Here is a 25,551-nt window from a genome sequence, read left to right as displayed (position 1 = left end):
TCTTTTTTCCAGTCTGACATGTTGTGACACAACCATGACTGCTTGCATTAGATGGAGCACTTTAAAATGCAATCCTTAATAGAGCCAGAGAAACAAAGATAGATTCTCATTAAATAAAATGGATAAGTACTACATATTTGTCACACCTCTCGGTCTGATTTAGCTGTGCCTGGGGGTTAGGGAAAGAGAATGAGAGTTCCTTCTAGAAGGATAAAACAGATAGGTAGAATATTCAACTTCCCAGTGCCTGCCTTCCAACTCTACATTCGTCTTTAGAATGAACTCTGCTAGACATAATTTAAAAACAGGGGTTGTGCCAAACCGTTGCTGAAATGAAGGCTGTTACATACAACCCAAAAGCAGGCCTGCGTGAGCGGCAAATTCAAAGTGGCAAAGGTTTCACTTAATTACTCTAGGCTACATCCAGATCAATTTTTAGGGTGCGATGAAGTGAGAAGGCAGAAAGCATCCTCTCTTTATTACATGCAGAAAATTGGTTTGGCCATGAGACAAAGCAATAAGATATCCACAGTGCTGCGTAACCCATTGAAATCCCATTTGAATTTTCTGTTGCACTTAGGATTGATTTGTGGTTGCATGGTTCATCCTTAAGGCACTGTGATTCAAGGCGGGGTTACACATTACATTGATTTCTGTTATCCTGTTTTCTGATTTTTTTTTTTCCCCGTTCCAAAACAGAAGGTAACTGTTGGGGTTGTCATTTGAAGGAGCAGAACCACTGCAGTTGGAAAGAAACCATTTCTGTCTTTCTCCTAATGGTCTTTTCCTGTAGAAAATTACTACCCCTAAGCTGTTTTTACCCAAGCTACTCTCCCACTGCACTGGCTTCCCCCATAACATTAATGGGAGGACCTCCCCCCCAATGCCATGAAACTATCAGATTAATCGTGGGTTTTTTTTCCTTTTGTGGGTTTTTTAAAACTTTGTAACGAGTGAATCTTTTATATTTTTGTGATTTTTAACCTTTTCCTTTTTGCTAACTGCAATAACAAGTAAAAAAAATGGCTGCCTCGGCGATTGCTTTGTTTTAAAACAAATTGTGGGTAAAAAGGATTTAAAAAATACAAATAATGCATACTTCTGCCCTAGTACTATGTGGGGCATAGGAAAAAATCATCAAAAGAAACAAAATATAGTACTGTCGAATGAATATAGTACTATCAGGAGTAATATGTGGTTTTGGAAAAGCTGATTCCTCCTTCATGCGGAAGGAACTTGTATGTGGTAAAGACCCGTCAGTTCTTCAGCTGCTAAAAAGGATGAATAATCCTCCAGAGAAGTTTGTCATCTTAGAATAGCTTCAGGTGTATAGAGACAAGGAACTCAAAGGCGATGCCAGGGCTTCCAACTTGCGTAGGACTAGCTTTGGACATCTTAAACTATTGTGGGAAAAGAAAAAAACACCATGGTTGTTTAGAATGTCTGAACCCAGACTTAGAAACCAACCTTGCTTTGTTGATACCATCACTGTCCAGTTCTTCCCTTTTCTGTTGAACACAGCTTGACCCGTATCTCTTTGTAATGTAGCTGAGGACTAAGGGCAGCTCAAATCCTGTGGTTTCAGACCCTTGATTTCAGTGAATGATCTAAGCATGTGCTTCAATCTCTCGGGTTTAAATCAATGGGACTTGAAAGTGCTTATCTCAAGGACCCTCTCTGAATGAACCTGCTCACCTCCATGACTTTTCATCAGTCTTTTCTAGTAGTTCCCGCCATCAACACTCTTAAGATTTTACTCAGCCTATTCTGGGCTTTAGGAAAGGAAAGCAGCATGATAGCCTGATCTCGTCAGATCTCGGAAGCTAAGCAGGGTCAGCCTTGGTTACTGTTTGGATGGGAGACCACCAAGGAATGCCAGGGTTGCTGTGCAGAGGAAGGCAAATCGCCTCTGTTAGTCTCTTGCCTTGAAAACCCCAGAAACGGTTGCCATAAGTTGGCTGTGACTTGTGGGCACTTTACACACACATTCTGGGCTTTTGCCATTATTGCCCCTACTTTATAGAATAGTCTGCTAGCAGAAGGCATGAAGGTGCCATTGTTACTGGCCTTTAAGAGACTGTGGATGAAACCAAAACCATGTTTACTAGGGAATAAGGCCTATTCGACACAGTAAGAATTACATCTGAACAATCATGCTTGGGATTGCAGTGTGCACAAGGTAGTATTGTTTCATAGAGGCTTTTGCTGAAAGGACTGGAGGGGCAGGGTTCCTTTAGGATAATGTGATGAATTTTTAAAGGATTTTCTGAGATGTTTGGACATATGTTATTTGACTGTTACTGTAATTTGTCTTCTTAAATTCTATGTTTTTAATTGTTTTATGGTTTTTATTTATAATATGCCTTTAGGCATTTTGAGCCTGTCAGGAAAAGTGAAAGAAAACATTTTAAATAAATTAACTTTGGCAGAATAGTACATTAGGTAAGCAGACAATAGTAATATGTGTAGGTGTATTCAAGGATTTGCACATGCATATCTGTTCAAAGAGCACGATGAGCTTTGATAGCACTGCTCTTTTCTTCAGCGGTGGAGGGAGGTGGCAGTCAGCCACTACAAGTAGATATTATGCACCATCAAACTGGTTGTGGCAACTATTGTGGAGAGCCAGCGTGGTGTAGTGGTTAAGAGCAGTGGTTTGGAGCAGTGGAGTCTGATCTGGAAAACCGTGTTTGATTTGCCACTCCTCCATATGAGCGGTGGAGGCTAATCTGGTGAACTGGATTTGTTTCTCCACTCCTACACATGAAGCCAGCTGGGTTACCTTTAGCAAGTCACATTCTCTCAGCTTCACCAACGTCTCAGGGTGTCTGTTGTGGGAAGGGGAAGGGAAGGTGATTGCAAGCCGGTTTGATTCTGCCTTAAGTGGTAGAGAAAGTCAGCATATAAAAACCAACTCTTCCTCTTCTTCCTCTTCCTCTTCTTCCTCCTCTGCTTCCTCTTCCTCTTCCGTGTCAGGTGCCATCAAGTCACAGCTGATTTATGGCAACCCAGTAGGGTTTTCAAGGCAAGAGACTAACTAGAGTTACTTTGCCTTCATCTGTATAGCAACCCTGGTACTCCTTGGTGGTCTCCCATCCAAGTACTAGCTAGGATCAACCCTGCTTAGTTTCTGAGATCTGGTGAGGCTAGCCTGGCCATCCAGGTCAGGGAGATGCTTGCTTCAAGCTAAATATAGGACCGGTCGTATAGTGTGAGGCTCAAAGTACAGAATGAGAGGTGCTGCTTCTGGTGGTGGTTTTGTTTTATGCTGTACAGTACTGCATTGAATACTGTTCAGTTCGAATTCTCACAGTGTGTCACTGTTTTGTGTATCTTTTGTATCTGTATCTAATATCTTTGAAGTATATCTATTTTTTCAGTGCAATAAATTTGATAATAATAAAATATACCTGATGTGACTGTTAATGTCAGGCCTGCGTGATCTACTTGTTTTATCCTCAGAACCCTGTGAGGTAGGTTAAGCTGAGCAGCTGGCTGGCCAAAGCTCATTCAGCAAGCTTCGGCAGAGTGGAGATTTGAACCTCAGATCCTAGTCCAACGCTCTAGCCACAGTTCCCCACTGTTGCCATTTTAAACAAATAACACTCCATTTAGAAGACAACAAAAGCGATCGCTTGATATGTGTGTGACACACGTCTTACGCCCTATGATCTAGCATCCTCCAAAGTTAATAGCTTCAGGCACCTTGTGTGGGGCATGTAGACTGTCCTAGGGACAGACCGTTTGCTTTTCCATTGAGTTCTGAGTTTAAAACGTTAGTAGATGGTAACCTTTTTTGCAGGGACGTTTCCCCACGGTCACCCCCCGCCGACTGCTTCGGGGCGTCCTTTTGATTATGCATGCCCTTATCTGCTCCTCGCTCTCCCTGTGTTTTGTCCACATTTTCCAGATTCTGGCTAAAACAGCATCTAGAAAACGTGGGCAAAAAGCGTGGGGAGAGTGAGGCGACTTCTGACGGGTGGAAAAGGCATGCATAATCAAAAGGAAGCCCTGAAGCAGTCAGCAGGGGTGACCACAGGGAAACATCCCTGCATAAAAGGACATAGTGATTTGGAAGGAGTTGTTGCCCATTCCCTGTACTACATATCACTAATACTGCATAGGAGTATAGGCTTACCCCTCTGAGCCATGAGAATCATTTTTTAAAGTTTTGGGTTCGCTTTTTTAAAAAATTTAAAAACTTTTGGGTTCACTTTTGCATTCACATGAAACTGTGTCTGAGTATGAGTGCATTATATGTCTGTATGGTTTGATCACCAAACTGTACGGTTTGATCATTCTAGATGCCTGAACAAAGGACGCTTGGCAAATATTTAGTATGGCAAACAACATCTAAGTTAATCATTTGTGTTGATTATATGAGGGATGCATGTAGGAACACTGCATAACTCGGATTTAGGTACAAGGGTAGAGTCCGTTTTATAATGGAAAAGCTATGATTCGGCGAGTGTTCCTTTTGAGTTTATAGAATGAAGTTTTTTGAACACTGCTTTGAAAACGGGATACTTTCCTTTCATTCTCTTTTCTTTCAGCCTGGGTCCAGGTCATTTAGAAGCTGTATTTGGTGATTGGCCCGGTAGTCATGAATTATTCACGATTTATAACTGCAGTAAGTGCAGCAAGAAAGGCCTCTCCAATCAGGCTCCTCAGTAAGTATACCCTTCCATGAGGGAACTGCTATCTCAGGTCTTCCAAATATTGTTAATATCGGTTTCTGGTGGGCATAAGCCTACTGGGAGGAGATGATACAAAAGAGCAGAAGGAGGAGCTGGCACACTTGAGATACGTTTTGTCGATGCCGTATTTATGTTCCTAGTGTTGACTGACAGTTTCGACTAGGGTTGCCAACCTCCAGCAGTGGCTTGAGATCTCTTGGGATTACAACTGATCTCCAGGCAATAGAGATCAGTTCACCTGGAGAAAATGGCAGCATTGGAAGGTGAACTCTGTGGCATTATACCCTATACATGAGCGGCAGAGGCTAATCTGGTGAACTGGATTTGTTTCCCCACTCCTACACACATGAAGCCAGCTGGGTGACCTTGGGCTAGTCACAGTTCTCTTAGAGCTCTCTCAGCCCCACCTACTTCACAGGGTGTCTGTTGTGGGGAGGGGAAGGTGATTGTAAGCCGGTTTGATTCTTCCTTAAGTGGTAGAGAAAGTTGGCATATAAAAACCAACTCTTCTTCCTCTTCTTCTTCCCCTCCCCAAACCCTACCCTCCTCAGGCTCTACCCCCAAAATCTCCAGGCATTTCCCAAGTCAGATCTGGCAAGCCTAGCCTCGACCTAACTTCAATCATTTTGTGTGGTCTGAAACCTGCCGCCTATCTTCCCTACATGTATATTATCACAATGAGACAGTAACAAAATGTAACAAATAAACGGCTGCTCCTCTAAAACGTTCCCAGTGCAGATGTCGAGGTTCCACAAACTGTCGAATCTAAGAGTGTAACCAAATAAGTTTGGTAGTCACATCTTTAATTTGGGTTGCTCTTTGTGCAGTTACAAGTCTCAGCCCCACTTCCCAGCCAAAATTGTCTATCATCTGCCAATGCAGCTTTGACAAATTACTGCATTTCTCCCCCCCCCCCCCCCCCCGCCAAAGAGGCCATAATTTAAGGGCCTGAACTGGGTGGAAAGGTGGCTTAGAAGTGTTATAAATAAATTAAATAAGTGTTTAAAGATATAAGAAAGGCTGACATTAGAATAACAGTTCCTAACATTTGGGGGCTTTTTGTTGTAACTCTTATTTATATTTTACTTGTAATATTTTAAATTGTAATGAGCGTTTTATTGTTCAATTTTTTCCCATTCTGTTGCACTGTGTTCTTCGATTACCTTTCTGACTACTCAGTGGAGTAGGTGGGAAGTCTAAAGAAAGAAAGAAACAAACACATGGGTTAAAAAGAAGTATTATGCGTTCAGTCTCAGTGATCCCTTGTTGTTTTTGTTGTTTTTCCCCCTTTAGCGGAACTGATGCAGAGGTCTCCCCCATCACTGATTTCACTGGCTGGAGGGGCACCCAATCCCAACACTTTTCCTTTCAAAGCAGCCAGCATTATTGTTGAAGATGGAACAACCGTTGAAATTGGGGAGGAGTCGATGAAGAGAGCCCTCCAGTATTCGGGCACAGCAGGGTACTTTACAGGCACCAAAGATCTCACTCGTGTTCTCAAAGTAGCAAGTTCATGAAACGGGAGTATTGCAGATAATTGTTGGGGAGGCAGGTATAGTCACCAGTAGCATTTCGTGCAGTGTACAAAGGGGCTGCCACAGGTCCACACAGAAAAGAGCAAGAGTCACATGAACATATGAAGCTGCCTTATACTGAATCAGACCCTTGGTCCATCAAAGTCAGTATTGTCTACTCAGACCGGCAGCAGCTCTCCAGAGTCTCAGGCTGAGGTCTTTCAAATCACCTACTTGCCTAGTCTCTTTAACTAGTGATGCCGGGTATTGAATTTGGGACCTTCTGCATTCCAAGCAGATGCTCTACCACTAAGCCACAGCCCCTCCTCAAAGTCCAGTAGCTCCTTAAAGACTAACAACATTTATGGCAGGCTATGAGGTTTCATGAGGCACAGCTCACTTCTTCAGATACCTGTGACTCACAAAATCTTCCTCAGATACCTGTGACTCATACCCTGCCAGAATTTTTGTTAATATTTTGTTAAGGTGCTACTAGACCCTTGCTCTTTTCTATTGCTACAGAATGACTAACACGGCTACCCATCGTGGTCTAGGTCCACGTAGGAAGTGTATGAAGACTTGAACAACTTACATAGATGCCACAGGCGAAAGACATGCAGGTTTTCCTTGAATTACAAGCTAACCTGACAGTCTAGCCTGAAGGGGATATTTCGCAGTCTCCCAGCATCCTGCCCACTGGTTTCTTTTTTGGCTGTCAGATCTGTACTTGTTGACGCAATAATTTCACAGTTTTGGAAGTTCAACCTGGAACACTTGATCATGTTCTAGCTCCAAGGTTGCCATGGCTGCAAATGAGTCCGTTGCTTACCACGTATGTTAATTGGTTTAAATACATATATATATACACACCCTGCTCTGAACCTTGAGGCTAATCAAAAAACAAGGTTACCCAAAAAAATCTTCGATCGGGTTAAAACTCTTTAAACCAAATAGAGATTTAGCTTAAAAGAATCATGATAAAAGTTAATATTGATTGTGAAATAGTTTGGTATTGATCCCTTACAGAGACGAAAGCTCACCACACTGTTTTGGTATTGAATGATGCAGCATACAGTATCGCTGCATAACTTTATACGTTTCCATTGCCTGTGGTGAAAATTCTTTAAAGAAAGAGGTAAAGGTGGCTGTTGACTATTAAAAGATAAGTAACGCAACATACATATTTAAATACTTACTGACGGAAAGTTAAAACTGCGTTCAGCATTCCAGAGTTGTTGCTGTGGCTGAAAGATTTGCAGAAGAGTCTCCATAACCCTCCAACAACTGACCGTAGACCTGAGGAAGGACAAATGGAGATATGTGTCACCACCGGCAGCCAACAAGGCTTGTGTAAAGTAAGATTTCAAACTATTCCTGTGTTGAGGTTTGAATTAAATATAATAATTCTTTTTTTCCTGATTAATTGCTTCCCTTCCTCAGTGCGATACGATGACTTGCTTTGCAGCCTGACACAGTGGCAGTATTGCTGCCAACGAGGTTAATCCGAGGCACAGTTATTGCTAATTGAAAACTTTTCCTAATACCCCACAATGACGACTAGAAATATAGTTGGCATTGGCAATTTTGCTTTGCAAAAAGAGATCCTTTGCTTATAGCTCATAGATGAAATGTACTAATGTTGTTTAAAAAGTTTATGTTAACATCCATATAGGTGAATTTTTAAAGAAGAGTCAGTACTATTTTTCTCTCCTTCAATTTCCACTCATTCCACAGCTGATTCATGTATTATTTACCCAGTATATTTACCCAAAAGGAAAACTATTTTTTTCAGATGTGTAGCATCAAGGGGGTCATCTTATAGTCACATGTATAAGTGTGCCTAGTAATACAAAACCATTGGTATATAACAATTTTAAGGAAGTTAGTTTACATTCCGGCTCATCCCTTTGGGGTGAATTCGGTATCTTAAAGAGATGCTTATTGTCCAGGAGCAGGCATCACGCCCTGGACTTACCTGGGGGAAGGAAGGAGACTGGGACACCTCAGAAGCATTCACGGCTTCAGTCCTGTACACCTCTGATCCTGGTGGCCAGGACAGCTCTGGATGAGGCAGCTGGTGGACTGACGGTGGTGGATGGTGACTGGCACAGCCCAGTGGGTCAGCCACACCAGATGGCCTTGGCAATAAGCTGAGGAGCCTCTGAGCAGCCATGCCCTGTGGCAGCACAGCATCACCTCAGGTGCTTTAGGCCTCAACCGGCCGGTTGACACGGAGCAGGGCAGGCTAAGAAAGTGGGAGGAACAACTGGGCCACCCTCTGACCCAGCACAGGATCACATTCCCTTTTGAAGTATCATGAGGCGGGCTAGGAATCCCTGGGCTGGCCCCCTTATAGCTACTCCCTTAACAGGAGGGCTAGATGGGAGGACATGGCAGGGTCCTCTTCAACAGCTTGGGGAGAGGATGCAGGCTAGAGGGAGAGGGCTGTGGGTGAGCATAAAACTGCCGTCCTTTCTAAACACTGAGACAGCCCTGAAGCTCCAGCACAAGGGACGCTGGAGGGAGTTTCAGACCAGGAATCCAACCCCAGGGAGGCAGCCCCTGGCACTTGTATAGTTAAACAATCAAAGTTTAATGTGTTGCCTTATTTCTTTAACAAGAAAGAAACCCGGAATCCATTCTTAAAATGTTCATGGCCAATCCTTGCTCCTCACACCCTCCCATGCCTCCTCTTTTGCAGCAAACCATGGTTTGTCATGACTTCTGAACTAGGTAAGCAAACCATGGTTAGCTGCATTTAGATGTAACAGAAAATCATCATTTATTAAGAAGGTGAACGTGTAAAAAGACGCAGGGGGGAGAAGGAGCATGCAAGCCAGTGGCACTGTGGTTTGGAGGTAGAGGAACATTATCTCTGAATAGCCCCACTGTTGAAGAGAGAAATACAGATATAATTACATTTCTGTACCCACCACCTCCTGCTGTGAGGATTAAACTTTCAAAAAGAACCTGGGAGAGGTATCCTTGAAAATATCTATCCTAAAGTGGGATTGTTCTCATAGTTTGATTTTTTAAAAACAGAATTTACTGCATTGGACACCACGAAAAAATTTTTAGATGTGCAATTTGAGTCTGGCAAGGCCATTGTCCTGTATTAATAGCTTCCACATAATTACTAAATATTTACTCTTTTAGCCAATGATCTGTGAAATAGGCAACGTTTATCATCAAATAAGCATTTCTTCAGTAAATATGGAACCATTTGCTAGCATTTCAATCCATTTTATTGCCACTTGTATTCTTAGAAACTGAAAAATGGATTGCGGTGGTACTGTTGAGTAGGATTTTATGTTCTGTAACTTCCCCTTCATTATAATTAACTCAGTGTGGTCTTTTTTGTGCACTGCAGTAAGTTTTCCTTTTTTCTTGTCTGTTCTTTTCTCCCTAATACTTAGTGCAAGACAGCTGATTCTTACTGAGAGGTTAAATATAGTTTATGAGGGTTTTTTTAATGGTTCGTGTTCTATAAAGTTAGTAATTCATGCTAATGGTCTGCACTCTGATCTTTTAAAACTATATTTTGCTCCACAGCAGAACTTGTATTTTAGTTACAGTATACAGACAGCCTTGTAAAATATATATTTTTTGTAGGTGTTTGAGATGCTTATTAATCCTGGAGACACTGTCCTTTTAGATGCACCCAGCTACCCTGGGACGCTAGCAGCTGTGAGTATTCCATAGGTCTGGAAATCTGTGGCAGTAAAGGCTGTTGTTCAAGACTTTCTATTCCTTGGCGCCACCATCAACCAAAAGGGAGACTGCAGCCAAAAAAATCAGAAGGAGATTGAGACTGGGAAGGGCAGCCATGAAGGAGCTAGAAATATTTTGAAGTGTAAAGATGTGTCACTGGCCACCAAGACTAGATTAATTCATGCCATCGTATTCCCTATTACTATGTACGGGAGGGGCCGTGGCTCAGTGGTAGAGCATCTGCTTGGCAAGCAGAAGCTCCCAGGTTCAATCCCCGGCATCTCCAGTTAAAGGGACTAGGGAAGTAGGTAATGTGAAAGACCCTTGCCTGAGACCCTGGAGAGTCACTGCCGGTCTGAGTAGACAATACTGACTTTGATGGACCAAGGGTCTGATTCAGTATAAGGCAGCTTCATGTGTTCATGTATGGGTGTGAAAGTTGGATAGTGAAGAAAGCTGATAGAAAGAAAATAGATTCCTTTGAAATGTGGTGTTGGAGGAGAGTGCTATGGATTCCGTGGACTGCCAAAAAAAACAAATCAGTGGGTTATAGATCAAATCAAGCCTGAACTGACCCTAGAAGCTAAAATGACTAAACTGAGGCTATCGTATTTTGGTCACATCATGAGACGACAAGAGTCACTGGAAAAGACAGTCATGCTAGGAAAAGTTGAGGGCAGCAGGAAAAGAGGAAGACCCAACAAGAGATGGATTGACTCAATAAAGGAAGCCACAGCCTTCAATTTGCAAGATCTGAGCAAGGCTGTCAAAGATAGGACATTTTGGAGGACTTTCATTCATAGGGTTGCCATGAGTCGGAAGCGACTTGACGGCACTTAACACACACAAAGGCTGTTGGTATTATTCGTGTACACTTTCAGCATTATTTTGCAGCCTAGAGTTTACATCTTTTCCTGAGCTCTGGAAATCTATAAATCAGTTTAAAATTATCTTTAAAAAAATTTAACCCTAAACGTGTATGCATTTCTCAGTACCTGATACATCCAAGAACTAGAAATGCAGAGTGAAAATCATATTTGGACAGGATGGTCTCTTGCTCACGGGATTGGGGTACATCGTTGAGCACCACACTGTCATTGTACAGTCAGATGTATGGCTTTCATGGCAATCTCTCCAGCTGTCATCTTCCTATACTGTGCAGAAACATGGAGGGCAAGGACCAACATGGGCTCATTGCAGGACATGCGGCTTCTGGGGACTAGATGTGCTGAATAGCTTTATAAACCGTCCCCATGTAGAAACTATCTTAGGCTCAAATTACTCTTTACTCGTTATACGAATTTGCCAGAGAGATAGCCATACGTCATCTACAAGTCCCCAGTGACAAGTCCCAGTCCTGTCTAAAAGCTCAACAGGGGCCTGATTTGGATCGGGACCACAGAGGGGACAGGGGCTCCTGCCTTCCCCTCCCCGGCATCATTTTTGGGAGCTAAGACAGCCAGGGAGGAAGCCAGGAGCCCCTGTTTTCCCCCATACCATGGTCTCTATCCAAATTGGGCCCCTGCTGCATTTTTACACAACCGTTGTCACTGGCGACTGACAGATGAAATATGGCTTCCAGTCCTCACTGGTAGCTTGGATGAAGCATAATGTGTGGTCAGGCCCTTAGCAAAGAACATATACTTCTGGGTCCCTTAGTGGGTCTATCTGTATCACTAAATCCTTATGTTAATATATTACGTGTAAAATTGGGGCGGCCTGGGAACCCGTGGCCTACTGATCTTTCATGAGATCAAACATGAGGAAAAATCTCAAGAACAAGAAGTCTGAACTGGTTTACATATGCAAACCTACTCTCCATAATTCCTCCCATATGTAGAATCCTGAAAAATTCTCAGTGCTGGACAGGATTGTGCATAGAAACTAGGGTTGCCAGCTCTGGGTTGGGAATTACCTGGAGATTTTAGGGGTGGTGGAGGGTGGGGTTTGGACAGGGGAGGGATTGCAATGCCATAGAGTCCAATGGCCAAAGCAGCCATTTTCTCCAGAGGAACTGATCTCTGTCATCTGGAGTTCAGTTGTAATAGCGGGAGATGTAGATAAGCTGGAACGTGTCCAGAGGAGGGCAACGAAGATGGTGAGGGGTCTGGAGACCAAGTCCTATGAGGAAAGGTTGAAGGAGCTGGGTATGTTTAGCCTGAAAAGGAGAAGACTGAGAGGGGATATGATAACCATCTTCAAGTACTTGAAGGGCTTTCATATAGAGGATGGTGCTGAGTTGTTTTCTGTTGCCCCAGAAGGTCGGACCAGAACCAACTGGTTAAAAGTAAATCAGAAGAGTTTCCATCTAGACATTAGGAAGAATTTTCTAACAGCGGTTCCTCAGTTGAACAGGCTTCCTCGGTAGGTGTTAAGCTTTCCTTCCCTGGAGGTTTTTAAGCAGAGGCTAGATGGCCATCTGTCAGCACTGCTAATTCTATGAACCTAGGCAGTTCATGAGAGGGAGGGCATCTTGGCCATCTGGGCACTGGGGGTGTGGGGGGGGAGGTAGTTGTGAATTTCCTGCATTGTGCAGGGGGTTGGACTAGATGACCCTGGGGGTCCCTTCCAACTCTATGATTCTATGAGATCTCCAGTCACCACCTGGCGGTAGGCAACCCTAATAGAAATGATTTAGCCATTTCTTCTGTCATGGCTGTGGTTTTTCTAGTCACTGTGATCACCAAAATTGCTGTGAAAAGTCTCAGTGTACAGCTTGGTTTGGATAAAGTTTTCTGCCTACATTCCTGCATGGGGAAAGAGCCTGTTGGCACATACTCAGCGGCTGCACGCGCACTTCATACATTGAAATGAAATACACAAATGGATGATATGGTGAGATAAATCTTATCTCTGTCAATATTACCTATAATAGTTCAGCATTTCCTGATTCTACAAATCACTGTGGGTTTCAGGAGGATTTATGACTTGACTTAGTGGATTATTGGCAATATTTTTTCATTACCTATTCCAGGGGACAATATAAAGCTTTTGCAGCTGCACTTTATTTATGACCTAATAAATGAAGGGCTAGTTAGTGCAGAAAGAGAAATTGCAGACTCTTTTATTTTAAAGCTCGGCTATAATTGCCCATACCTTTCTATTTTTTTCCTGGCTGTTCTAATAACGTTATTGAAATTTCGGTCCGATCGCTGAACATCTTGGATTTGGAGCCATTAGCCTGTCTTCTGTTGAGACAGAGGAGTTTATGATTCTGGCGGTTTCACCTGATCAGTGATGAGAGACAAACTCTGGGGTGTTCTGCACATTACTGGAAAATGAACCCCGCTTTGCCAGCAAGTTTATGCTGAAGTAGGAGCTGCAGCTATCCTGGCTATCTGAGCAATCTTGCATTTTTCTAATTAAGACATTACATTTTTAAATATACACTTTATTTTTTAAAAAATGTGAGGTGTGCACCTAAGTAAACTAGCTCAGGGAGCACCTTCAAAACACAGATCTCAGGATGCCAGGTTTGCAGTAGGCACAGAGGTCATGGTGCCAAAGCCTGGCTGCTGGAAGCCCGGTTTGAGACACCCTGATACCTTAAAGATGATGTAAAAATGGGCAGAGGGGTGGGACACAACAGTAAAAAATACACAATTGTAGTAGATTAGTTCGCACTTGTGGTGTAGCCAGCATGGTGTAGTGGTTAAGAACAGTGGTTTGGAGCAGTGGACTCTGATCTGGAGAACCGTGTTTGATTCCCCACTCTTCATATGAGCGGTGGAGGCTAATCTGGTGAGCTGGATTTGCTTTCCCACTCCTACACATGAAGCCGGCTGGGTGACCTTAGGCTAGTCACAGCTCTTAGAGTTCTCTCAGCCCCACCTACCTCACAGCATGCCTGTTGTGGGGAGGGGAAGGGAAGGTGATTGGAAGCCAGTTTGATTCCTCCTTAAGTGGTAGAGAAAGTCGGCATATAAAAACAAATTATTATTATTATTCTATGATAGTTAATGATTCATTATTTTCAACATGTGATTCATCCATTATTACCAGAAAGTTATGAGAATTAGAGTTTCATCCTAAGCAGAGGTACAGCCTTCTAAGTCCATTTTACTTCAGTGGGCTTAGAAGGGTGTAACTCTGTTTAGGATTGCACTGTTAGAGCATTTAAAATCTTAAGGTTGAGTTGCAGGGAAAAATCAGCAGCACAGCAATACTATAGCTAGTGCTGGCAGTTGATTTGTGAAATGCAAAACGGATGGCTTAAATAAATGTTGTTTACTCTTCATGCCTTTTCTTGTTATTTTGATGAAAACAGCTGAGACCGTTGGGCTGTAACATCATCAGTGTTCCCAGTGACCAACATGGTATTATTCCCAAAGGCCTGAAAGAAATTCTTTCCAGATGGAGTCCAGAAGGCACAAGGAAACTCAACAGCAACCTCCCCAAATTTCTCTACACAATTCCTAATGGCAGCAATCCCACTGGAACTTCATTGACAGCAGACCGCAAGAAAGAGATCTATCAGGTACATCAGACCAAAAAATAAATGCTGATTTTGGATCAGGTGCATCTTCTAGATGACAGTGTTGAGAAGAGTACAGCGTTGAGAAGAGTACTGTTTATTTCAAGAATTTTTGAGGGAGAAGTCATGATTTTCTGCGGTGTTCTGTGTACAAAGACCATTGCAGCCCTCATGAGATGCATCTGAAGTGGACACCAGATCCCAGAGAGGAGTAGTCTGAAGTCTCTCCCTTCTTAGCTTGAAGAGTACTGTGATTTGGGAAGTGGTTTCCCCAAGTTAGGATTCTCATGGCGCAGATGGTTAAGCTGCAGTACTGCAGTCAAAAGCTCTGCTCACGACCTGAGCTTGATCCCAACGGAAGTCGGTTTCAGGTAGCTGGCTCAAGGTAGACTCAGCCTTCCATCCTTCCGAGGTCGGTAAAATGAGTACCCAGCTTGCTGGGGGTAAAGGGAAGATGACTGGGGAAGGCACTGGCAAACCACTCCGTAAACAAAGTCTACCTAGGAAACGTTGGGATGTGACGTCACCTCATGAGTCAGGAATGACCCGGTGCTTGCACAGGGAACCTTTACCTTCTCCCTCCCCCCCAAGTTAACAACGCTGTAGTTTTATCAATCAGGTGGTCTTATTCAGCCCTAACTGTAACCACATCCATTTGTTACCACTCTCACTAAAACATAAAATATGTAGTTTACTCACCAGGTCCAGGGTGCAGATGAAGTTAGGATGCAAAATTGTTTGCCTTTATTGGAGCTTCGTATTCCTTTATTCAAGCAAACTTTATTGCTAAAGTAGAGGAGGAATATGTTGTGTAAGGTTAATGACTTATCTTACTAAAATATGACAAAGGGGAAATATATAGTTTTCAAAAGAATATGGCTAAGGCATTCATTAATTAAAAATGCTCCATTGCAGCTCTATAGTCTAATTCATCAGATTGTTCCAGACACCATGTGGCACGGAGGTGCTGGAAAGGGGCAAAAGGTGCCTTGAAGGGCAGCCTGGGGAGATCTAACTGAGGGCCACCAGCCAGTGGTTTGAATATGGCTGGAAGGGCACCCACCAGCTGAGAAGAGGCTGGCTGTTATGGGCTGAAGCCACTTGGTCTGGAAAGGGCGTGCCTCTGGGTTGGAGAAGCTGCCGAGCTCGGAGAGGGCGTGGGTTCCACCCTGATTTCACAGCTGTGGGACCAAAGTTGGGGAACGGTTTAAGGACGGCCGTGGAGAGGAGTTGGGGGTGCAGAGGATGTCATCAGCACACATTGCTGGAAGCGGGAAGGAGATAAGTGCATGGGTGAGGAAAGGGACGTGAAGTGGCTAGGAAAGGGAGTGCTATAAACTGCCCTGAGAACCCTGCCACCTGTAAAGTCCCAAATAAAGAGTTTTTTTTTTTTACTGCAACCTATACAGAGCCCGTGTCTTCTTCTCTGTGGGAATGGAGAGCTGGCCAAGACCTAGCTTACTAAGACCATCTGGCCTGGCCCTTCAAGTGGTACGCAGAAGCATAGAACTCAACCCAGAGGCTACACAAAGGAATTTAGAAACGTTCATAGAGCTCCCTTAATCCAGCCCACTTTCTCCATAAATTTCCAGCCTTGACCAATGAGGTAGTTCTTTAGTTGAACCTCTGGCCCTCTTTTGGGATGATTGAGAGGGCATTGTGAACTTGTGCTCATGCCTGTCAAGACTGGGAGACTGTGGTTGTTTATGCATGGCTGTCACTTGCCGTCACCCCTCTGACAACTTTGGATCTTTGCGTCGATTATGCATGCTGTTTCCGACCGTCAGAGGTCGCCTCGTCCTCCCCCTGCGTTTCCCACGTATTGAAATTCGAGATAAAACAGGTCTCTGAAAACGCAGGCAAAACACACGGAAACGTGGGGGGAGAGCGAGGCGACCTCTGACGATCGGAAACAGCATGCATAATCAGCACAAAGCCCCGAAGTCGTCGGAGGGGTGACGGCAAGGGAAACGGCCATGCATAAAAGACCTGTGTTGGAGGCAGAGGACTAAATGCAGTCATACCATTTCTGACTAGCAGGGGCTGCTGACATCAGCAGCTGGGGCCAGGAAGATAACAACTGTATGCTTTGTTGAGCTCAGCTGCCATCTTCTGGAATTTACGGGTAAAGGCATGAATTTCCCTCCCCCTTGCAGTGACCAACAGTTTCAAAAAATGAAGTGCTGCTCCACTGTTTATACCCATGGAACAAGCTGAGCTGCATACACTTTTTTTCTTTTCTTTTTTTTGCATTCATGAATCATCTCCCTTCACTGAGATTTGCCAAAGATAAGGCCCAGAATTTGCAAAATATAAGGTTATATATGAGAGTGCATGCAGATCTCTGAATCAGGGCCACTAGTCTCTACCAATAAAAATGTTTACACCTGAAACAAAATTGGCATTCACCCAGAACATCTGAATGATCCCTGGCAACGGGATTGTGGAATGAAATAATGATGAATCTTTTGTGGGGCTGGAGTAACTGAGTTTAATTCAAGGATTCCCTTACTTTGCATGAGAAATCCTAAGGAAAGGAGTCCTTGGATCCAGCCCATCCTAATTTAATAAACTGTTTTTATATGTGTGTGTTTTTTCCTTTTCAGCTTGCCAGGCAATATGATTTCCTCATAATAGAAGATGATCCCTATTACTTCCTTCAGTTTAGTAAGGTGACCTCTCATTTAGACTTGATATTGATATGATTTTTTTGCATTAGAAGAGGAAGCAAATCTTCATTAATGTACATCTCCTTGAGACAAAATGCCTGATGTCTTGCAGAAAGGTCTGTCTCTACTCTTTCTTGTTTAGTGGAACTGTTTACCCTAATCATGATGCTGCACTTAATACTGCAGAAGTAAAGAGGCCCCAAGCAGCTAAAACACTGCTTAACTGTCAGCCTGATGAACTCTCTCTGGATAAATGCATATGACCCCAGTCACTGTTTCCAGCAATGAAAACTGCATGTAGCATTTCCATGGCCACTGGCTCTCAGGTGCCGTCTCTAGTAAAAACAATCATGCCAGATAGGTTGCCAGGTAATGTCTCACATTACCACTGGCTCCAACTGCTTTTAAACAGCATTTTTAAACAAGTTCTATTAATGGTGATACTTATTTGTCTTCATTCGCAAGCCTTGGGCACCGACCTTTCTTTCAATGGACGTTGATGGCCGAGTTCTGCGGACCGACTCTTTCTCCAAGATCCTCTCTTCTGGGTAAGGTCATCTGTGGGTAGAGCACAGCACGAGTGGAGGAACACACTTTGATGTGTTAACACCTCTTGATTGGAGGGGACGTGTTCTGGTGGGGTGAACCCTAGGACCTGGCACCCAGATTGGCTAAGGCCCTTGGAGTCCACATGGAGAGGGTTCTGAAAAGGGAAGTATTCCTTTGTGTGGTTGGTGTTGTTGAGGGAAGCGCAATTGCTTGTGCATGTGTTGCGATGAGGGATGGTAGAGGAGAATGATGCTCGTAGGTGTGCTTGGGGTGAGGACACCATGCAGCTGGCAAAGACCAGATGCTGAAGGATTGTAAGTAACTAGCCAGTAACTTTTCTTTATTTTTCTTAGCTGTACCTAGAACCAGTCTTGTAGCTACCCGTAGTTGGCTTAACTAAAGAGCTGTACACTTCCTTACTCACAGCCTTGCTACTCAGAGACACTAACAAAATGTACCCCTTTTAGTGATGGACCTTGGGCAGTGCTAAGAGAGACAGGAGAGCAGATTTTAACCTTGAGGTGAAAGCACATTATCAGAGAGGACAGAAAGAAGTGGATTTCTGCCCCAGCTTTCCTGGCTAGGCTGCAAGCTGGCAGGGAGAAAGTACTATCATATTTATGGAGCTGTAAAAAAGAAGAAGAAGAGTTGGTTTTTATGTGCTGACTTTCTGTACCACTTAAGGAAGAATCAAACCAGTTTACAATCTCCTTCCCTTCCCCTCCCCACAACAGACACCCTGTGAGGTCGGTGGGGCTGAGAGAGTTGTGACTAGCCCAAGGTCACCCAGCTGGCTTCACCATGTGGAGGAGTGGAGAAACCAATCCAGTTCACCAGATCAGCCTCCGCCTCCCATGTGGAGTGGGGATCTCCAGATCAGAGTCCACCACTCCAAACCACCGCTCTTAAGCACTACACCACGCTGGCTCCATGCTGGCCCACCAGAAATCCATTAACAGAAAATAGGGGAAAGGGGCATAGATAAGCCTGCTCAAGTCCTGGACGACTCAGGGAAAGCTCACAGTGGAATTTATTTTGGGTGGGGAGAGGTGGGATGGTTCCCTTTTTCGTGATTCCTCATTTACAACTATTGTACAACTGGTTTGAAACTATTTTATTTAAAGCTTCCATTCCAGCCTTCTCTCATTTCTACTAAAATCTAGATTCCCCTTTCTGAGAGTGTATCAAGGTTAGGCATTCAACCATCCTGTACTTGTCAAAGTTCCATGGCTAAATGTTTTTGAATTAGCAAATAATTAATCAGTTTGCATATCCTTTGCTTTCATATACAATTAATTATCTACTGTTGTTCAAAGTCAAGTTAAATGTCTGGGGAGAAGATGAGTTTTCAGATATAATGACATAGTAATTTTTAATTAAATATCAATGGAACCCAATCTTCTAAGCTAACTGTTATTTTCCTTTACCTAGGTTAAGAATAGGCTTTCTAACCGGTCCCAAACCTCTTGTTGACAGAGTTATTCTACATATACAAGTCTCTACAATGCATGCCAGCACTTTCACTCAGGTGAGTACTTCAGGGCTCCCAGCTGTTGTGCTTTTTGTGTTCCACACGTCTTGTGTTTGGTGTGAGAAACACCAGTGTATTAGCAGTGTATACACAATAATTGTCTTTGTCACCTGAATTGCAGAGCCCTACAGGGTTACAGAGGAGCCCCGTGGCGCAGAGTGGTAAGCTGTAATACTGCAGTCCAAGCTCTGTTCACGACCTGAGTTCGATCCCAACGGAAGTTGGTTTCAGGTAGCTGGCTCAAGGTGGACTCAGCCTTCCATCCTTACGAGGTTGGTAAAATGAGTACCCAGCTTGCTGGGGGTAAAGGGAAGATGACTGGGGAAGGCACTGGCAAACCACCCCGCAAACAAAGTCTGCCTAGGAAATGTCGGGATGTGACATCACCCCATGGGTCAGGAATGACCGGTGCTTGCAAAGGGCACCTTTACCTTTTTACAGGGTTACAGAGGTCACACTGGTGGAAAAAATGTTCATCATTTACCATTTCTCTTTCCCACCTTACAGCATGATTTTCCAAAAGTTAAAGATTTGGCTAGGAGGTGCTACAAAAGTGTAAAAGGAGATTAGACCAGAAACATCTTCACGTGTTACCACTACTTTCATTTAATTGCATGTTTAAAGTCTTTTCAGAAGGTAGCTGTGTTAGTCTGCAGTAGAACAGCTAGATTTGATTCCAGTAGCACCTTAGAGACCAACTAGATTTTGAGGGTAAAAGTTTTTTTGAGATTCAAAGTTCCCTTTGTGAGATATCAGCAGAGTTACCCTCTGAAATGATATTTGTTCAACGTCAGAGTTCATGAATTGTTGGGCTAGAATAGCAGAGTCAAAACTCCCTTTGTCAGAACTCATATCTGATGATGGGAGCTTTGACTCTCAAAAGCTTATACTAAAAAAATCTTGTTGGTCTCTAAGGCACGACTGGACTCACATCTAGATGTTAGAAGCAGTTGGTGGAATAGGTAAGAAAATCATATTTATGAGGATTATATTCAGAAGTTTAAAAGGCAAGTTTTATTCTGTAATTGCAAGTACTAATATAGAGAACGAATGATTAAGCAAAAAAACAAATCAGTGGGTTATAGATCAAATCAAGTCTGAACTGACCCTAGAAGCTAAAATGACTAAACTGAGGCTATCGTATTTTGGTCACATCATGAGAGACAACAAGAGTCACTGGAAAAGACAGTCATGCTAGGAAAAGTTGAAGGCAGCAGGAAAAGAGGAGGACCCAACAAGAGATGGACTGACTCAATAAAGGAAGCCACAGCCCTCAATTTGCAAGATCTGAGCAAGGCTGTCAAAGATAGGACATTTGGGAGGACTTTCATTCATAGGGTCGCCATGAGTCGGAAGCGACTTGACGGCACTTAACACACACACAATGTTAAAAAGCTAGTAAGGGAGGTTACTAAAAGGAAATTCTATATGCTCACCCAGAAATTGTTTGAAATATTTTAGGTTTTTGGTTTGTTATTGTGTTTGTGTTGTAATGTGTTGTTTACGTCACTTTGATATGTATTTTATTTCTGTTTGTATTTCAATGGATATGAAATTAAAAAAATCTTTTTAAAAAGTACAAAAACCTTTGCAGCACTTGGAAATATACAAAAGCCAATTAGCAATGCCACTTGTTCTGGGCCATACAGTTTTGCTATGACTAGCCCCTTGTTCTGTTCCTTTGAGTTAGCAGGATAATTGAGAAGGGTGGAATGGGAAAGTGGGACGCACCAGGGATCAATACACGCACTCTCTGCTTTGGGTCTCTGAATGTCACTCACAGTTCCTTGGCAACACCATGCCTCATCATTTCGACAGGGCCTGTACTAGCAGAGCACTTTGAGAACTGGGGATTTGGACTGACCCATTTTTTAAAAAAGAAAATGAATTTAGACACACGGCTAATATTTATGCCATCTGGATTATTTATTAATATACGTTTGATACATGAGCATAATATTAATAGAGGTTTTATTTTTGCAGCTTATGATATACCAACTTCTTCAACAGTGGGGTCAAAAAGGTTTCTTTGACCATGTAGACAGGTAATGCAAATTTATTTATTTATTGCACTTCTACCCTCCCCTCCCCAGCCTAATATACTATATTGTTTGAGGGGTTTTTTCCCCTTTTTATAATTACACATGCATTGAACTGTTTATGTATTGCATAACCCACTTTTCTATATAACGTGACAAAGTGTGTGGCTGTGGAGTTACCGCTGTCAGTCAGTATCACTGATATAACATCATTAAATTGATCTTAGAGCCAAACTAGACATGATGGTGGCTATGGGTCCAACCCATGGCCACCAACACCATTGTAGATGAGAATTTAACTATTTAAAAACAGTTCACCCCCATGCCTTCTAAAGTGCCGAAACAGCCATGGGGGATGTATTGGCACTTTCAAAGGCAGGAAGGGGGGAAAACAAGATTGCCTGCTGCTGCTGTGCTGCAGGCCCAATCAAGATCAAGCCCTTGTGGCAATTTTTAAATGGTTTACAGTCTAGGGTTGCCAGCTCCGAGTTGGGAAATACTTGGAGGTTTTTGGGGCGGAGCGTGAGGAGGACGGGGTTTGGAGAGGGGAGGGACTTCAATACCACAGAGTCCAATTGCCAAAGCAGCCATTTTCTCCAGGGGAACTGATCTCTATCGGACGGAGATCAGTTGTAATAGCGGGAGATCTCCAGCTAGTACCTGGCCGTTGGCAATCCTACTACAGTCTCCTCTAAAATGGCTTTAATGTCCATGGTTGGCCCTTACAGCACAATTTGAAACATGAGTCAAATCAGTGTACAGCAGCCATTACATAACATCAGATTTGTGTTTCCCTTGTAAACTGTTGCTCAAATGTCTCATTTCTGACATCAGGACTTGGATTTTGAGTCTTCTAATTGAGATGGGGGGTTGTCTTGCAGAGTGGTAGAATTCTACAGGACACAGAGGGATGTGATGCTTACCGCAGCAGACAAGTGGCTAAAAGGTCAGGGATAGTATTAAGCCTTTGAACTGTCAAGAAGTGATGTTTGATGTAACAAGTGCTTAAAATAAAACATGATGAAGGTATGTCACTAAAAGGAGGATGACATCAGGAGAAAATCAGTGGGCTTCCCCATATAAACAGAGAAGCCCATGAATAAACCCCACAGCAAGTGATGATGTGAAGATTTCACCCAATTCTGTGAGTAAACTCTACCCTAATAAAAGTAGAAGAAACCCAGTTTTATTGCAGAAGGAAAGCTTTGGATGCCCATGCCAGTAAAAATGACAGATTGCTTCTCCTACATAAGTGTAGGGTACATACGGAAGTCGGTTTCAGGTAGCCGGCTCAAGGTTGACTCAGCCTTCCATTCTTCCAAGGTCGGTAAAATGAGTACCCAGCTTGCTGGGGGTAAAGGGAAGACGACTGGGGAAGGCACTGGCAAACCACCCCGTAAACAAAGTCTGCCTAGTAAATGTCGGGATGTGACATCACTCCATGAGTCAGGAATGACCCGGTGCTTGCACAGAAGACCTTTACCTTTACATATGTTGGAGGCATATCTGGAAGCTTTTAAATCTCTTCTTTAGGGTGGGAGATCGGAAAAGAGAGTGCAACTTAAACAACAGATTATAATCAGTGTGGTTCTATACTAACTCCTTAAAACTAAATCTTTTGCTCTGGTGTGTGTTTCTCTCTGTCTTTCTAGGCCTAGCGAACTGGCACTCCCCTGCCGCCGGAATGTTTCTCTGGATTAAAATTAAAGGAATTTCCGACACACAGCATCTAATAATGGAAAAAGCTTTGGAGAAAGAAGTATGAAAAATACCAACTGATGTAACATAATACTTGGAGGAAGGTGCTTTTACTAATAAGGGCTTGTTTCCTACCATCTGTTTCCAACAAAGGAAGGATACATCCAACATTGTGTGTGTGTATGGTGGGGGGGTTCTGTTGAATTGTGAGGGCTTTGTTATGCCCAAATCCTTGTTAAATTAGCAGAGTGCAAAAAGGCTGTTGTGCTCAGAGAAGCCCATCCAAACCTCTGTGTGTGCCAGGAGCAAAATTTCTAGGAACCTTTTGTCTATTTAACTAATATACTTCATTTATTGTAGGAAATCCATTTCTGGATAGGCTAGAGTAAAGTATAGTTGCCTATCTATTCTAACTAACTAGGATGGAGGGAGATCCAGGACATGCATCCTTCCCTCACGGTGGCAAGATGGAGAAGAGTGCCAGTGTGTGTGAGGAGGTGGGGAAGAAACAGGAAGGAAGGAAGTTTCCCTAAGAGTAGCAATCTACATATCAAAGGGATAGGTCAGAGCAGTAGAGAAAGGATGCCCCAGTGTTTTGTCCCCTCTATCTCTCTGACTCACTAGTCTTGTCCCCGAGTCTGAGGTTAAGAGACAGCGCAAAGTCCTTCACTTCCAACAGTTTCCACCAATTTCTTCCTTCCACTTTGTCCTTTATACTATTCATTAAGACACACACACACACACACCGAAAAAAGGTGGGGAGTTCAGTGGGCTGCAGCTGGTGGGAGAGGCAGGAAAGTCCTGTTGTAAAGTGCTTCATTTTTTGGATCATGCAGGATACAAGCCAATATATGTACTTCTGCAATTCGGAAGGTTACAGAAAGCTTATAGCTGAACTCAAGGGATTTCTCTTTAGGTGCTACTAGTTCCTGGGCGAGCATTTAACATCGATAGTTCTGAAACCAGTTCATATGTCAGAGCTTCCTTCTCATTATCATCTCCAAGCCAGATTGATCAGGTGAGTCAGATTAACTGTTTAGTCAGGGTTGCTGTCAGTAAATCTCTGTTTGTTCTTCTTCGCCCAGAGTTAAGCCTCCATTTCAGAACTTTACCCATACGCCCACCTGGTGGGAAATGCACTCCAGTTGGTACTGCCACATTGCCATTTTTTTGCTTCAGTCTGTGTGCACCTGACTGAATGACTTTGTCATTTGCTAGAGAAAGGAGTGTGATTTAAAGAGATCTAGGAAGTTACTCCATTTGGGTGATCTTGGAACCACATTCCAATGCCGTACAGCAGCAAGTATTGGTTTTCTGCCATAAGCACAAAGGACAAATAAGGGAGGAAGTTTACGCCAGATTGTTGATGTTTAGCATGTAACATGGCAAAGCATTTTAGGTATCTCGTTTCTTTTTCAAATTGCTTTTGAGGTAGTAACCTAGAAATGTTGTCAAGTCAATTAACTTGTCGTAGAGGTAAGGCAGTAGCAGTGCAACCCTAAGCAGAATTGCACACTTCTGTGTCCGTTGAAATCACTGGCTTAGAAGAGCGTAACTCTGTTTAAGATTGTACTGTAAGAGTCTGATCCATTTCATCTTAGGAACAACTCCCTGTTTTTCCTGATCCCCTGCCAACGTTGTGTGGCATTCACACAAACAGGCAATGCAGGGAATGGGTGGTCTCTCCTCGCATCCCTTATCTAGCCCACTGCTGCTAAGGATTTAGAGCAGGAGTCATCATATGGCTCACGGAGGGAAGGCTGGATGGTGATATGGAAGGCTCACACAGCCTTCCCATTCACTGCAGTGTTCTTTCATATTGCCCCACATATTTTTTTTAATTTCTTCACGTTGAACCGTTATTCCAGCCCTCACTGCAAAGCCGGCGCATACCTGCTTCACATTTCTTAAGAGCCCCTTTAACATGACCTTTTGTATTTGCTCCACCCCCGCATCGAAACATTCCCTGAAGGAAGCATGCAGAATCCCAGCTGCAGCTTAGCTATGCAAATGGCTATTGCTAATGGCTGTGCAAACGAAGGAGCAGGCGAGTGTGGGGGTGGAATTTGTTTGACTTTCTCCTCTTGCATCGGGACCGTGAATAGTAAGGTCGGGTTTAAAAAATCAGCATTGAGCAAGGAGCAGAATCGACCCTGCATAAATGGCCTATGTGTTCGATTTGATGTCTTACGTGCAGAACTGGGTTCTGTTGAGTCCTTTGTTCTGTTGAGAACTGGGTTCTGTTGAGTTCCTCTACATTGGGGCATTGTACCTGCCCTTGACTGGCTTGCCTTTTTTTTTTTTAATTGTAGGGTTTTCAAAGGCTGGCAGAGCTCATCAAAGAAGCTATATGATTTCACCAAGCAGAGAACCCTTAAGAAACCAGAACAAGCTTCAGTAGAAACTGCAACCCCTGGAGCCTTCAATTCTCTTTAAGAAGCACACTGTCATGAAATGTATGTGTTATTCCTCACCCTGGTGCAGTTGTGTTCAGGCTGCATATAAATGTCTTTGAAGATTGTGTTAACTAATATGTGCAGCAAGGCTTAGATTAACTAGGCTGTCGCTGCAGTCTTATCGCCAATGAATGAGAGACCATCTGCAGGAAAAGAGATTAATTACATTTCTGGCTTCACAGAGTTGCTATTTTTTGCCTTTTGTATTCCATC

General features: G+C 43.3%; 1 protein-coding gene and 1 non-coding gene across 3 annotated transcripts in view; both read left to right on the top strand.

The window, feature by feature from the left end:
* The window catches only part of LOC130482616 (kynurenine/alpha-aminoadipate aminotransferase, mitochondrial-like), a 31,441-nt gene extending 6,157 nt beyond the window's left edge, over positions 1-25,284 (top strand). Inside the window, exons 2-14 of one of the 2 annotated variants that reach the window (XM_056855406.1) lie at positions 4,554-4,670; positions 5,991-6,159; positions 7,434-7,566; positions 9,824-9,898; positions 14,190-14,399; positions 17,003-17,068; positions 17,531-17,613; positions 19,046-19,142; positions 21,129-21,190; positions 22,066-22,130; positions 22,837-22,943; positions 23,799-23,900; positions 25,195-25,284. In XM_056855406.1, coding sequence (XP_056711384.1) covers positions 4,604-4,670; positions 5,991-6,159; positions 7,434-7,566; positions 9,824-9,898; positions 14,190-14,399; positions 17,003-17,068; positions 17,531-17,613; positions 19,046-19,142; positions 21,129-21,190; positions 22,066-22,130; positions 22,837-22,943; positions 23,799-23,900; positions 25,195-25,236 — 1,278 coding nt within the window. In that variant the 5' untranslated portion in view covers positions 4,554-4,603 and the 3' untranslated portion in view covers positions 25,237-25,284. The remainder of the gene's footprint in view (positions 1-4,553; positions 4,671-5,990; positions 6,160-7,433; positions 7,567-9,823; positions 9,899-14,189; positions 14,400-17,002; positions 17,069-17,530; positions 17,614-19,045; positions 19,143-21,128; positions 21,191-22,065; positions 22,131-22,836; positions 22,944-23,798; positions 23,901-25,194) is intronic. The other variant, XM_056855407.1, reaches the window with a different exon arrangement.
* LOC130483138 (U4 spliceosomal RNA) lies at positions 7,675-7,810 on the top strand. Its single transcript, XR_008933563.1, has one exon. It is a non-coding gene; the product is annotated as a U4 spliceosomal RNA (small nuclear RNA).
* Positions 25,285-25,551: the final 267 nt, after the last annotated feature.

The sequence above is a fragment of the Euleptes europaea genome, chromosome 9, assembly GCF_029931775.1.
Source record: "Euleptes europaea isolate rEulEur1 chromosome 9, rEulEur1.hap1, whole genome shotgun sequence".
NCBI lineage: Eukaryota > Metazoa > Chordata > Lepidosauria > Squamata > Sphaerodactylidae > Euleptes > Euleptes europaea.
Note: the sequence above shows the minus strand (reverse complement) of the source record. Positions and strands in the feature narration are given on the sequence as shown.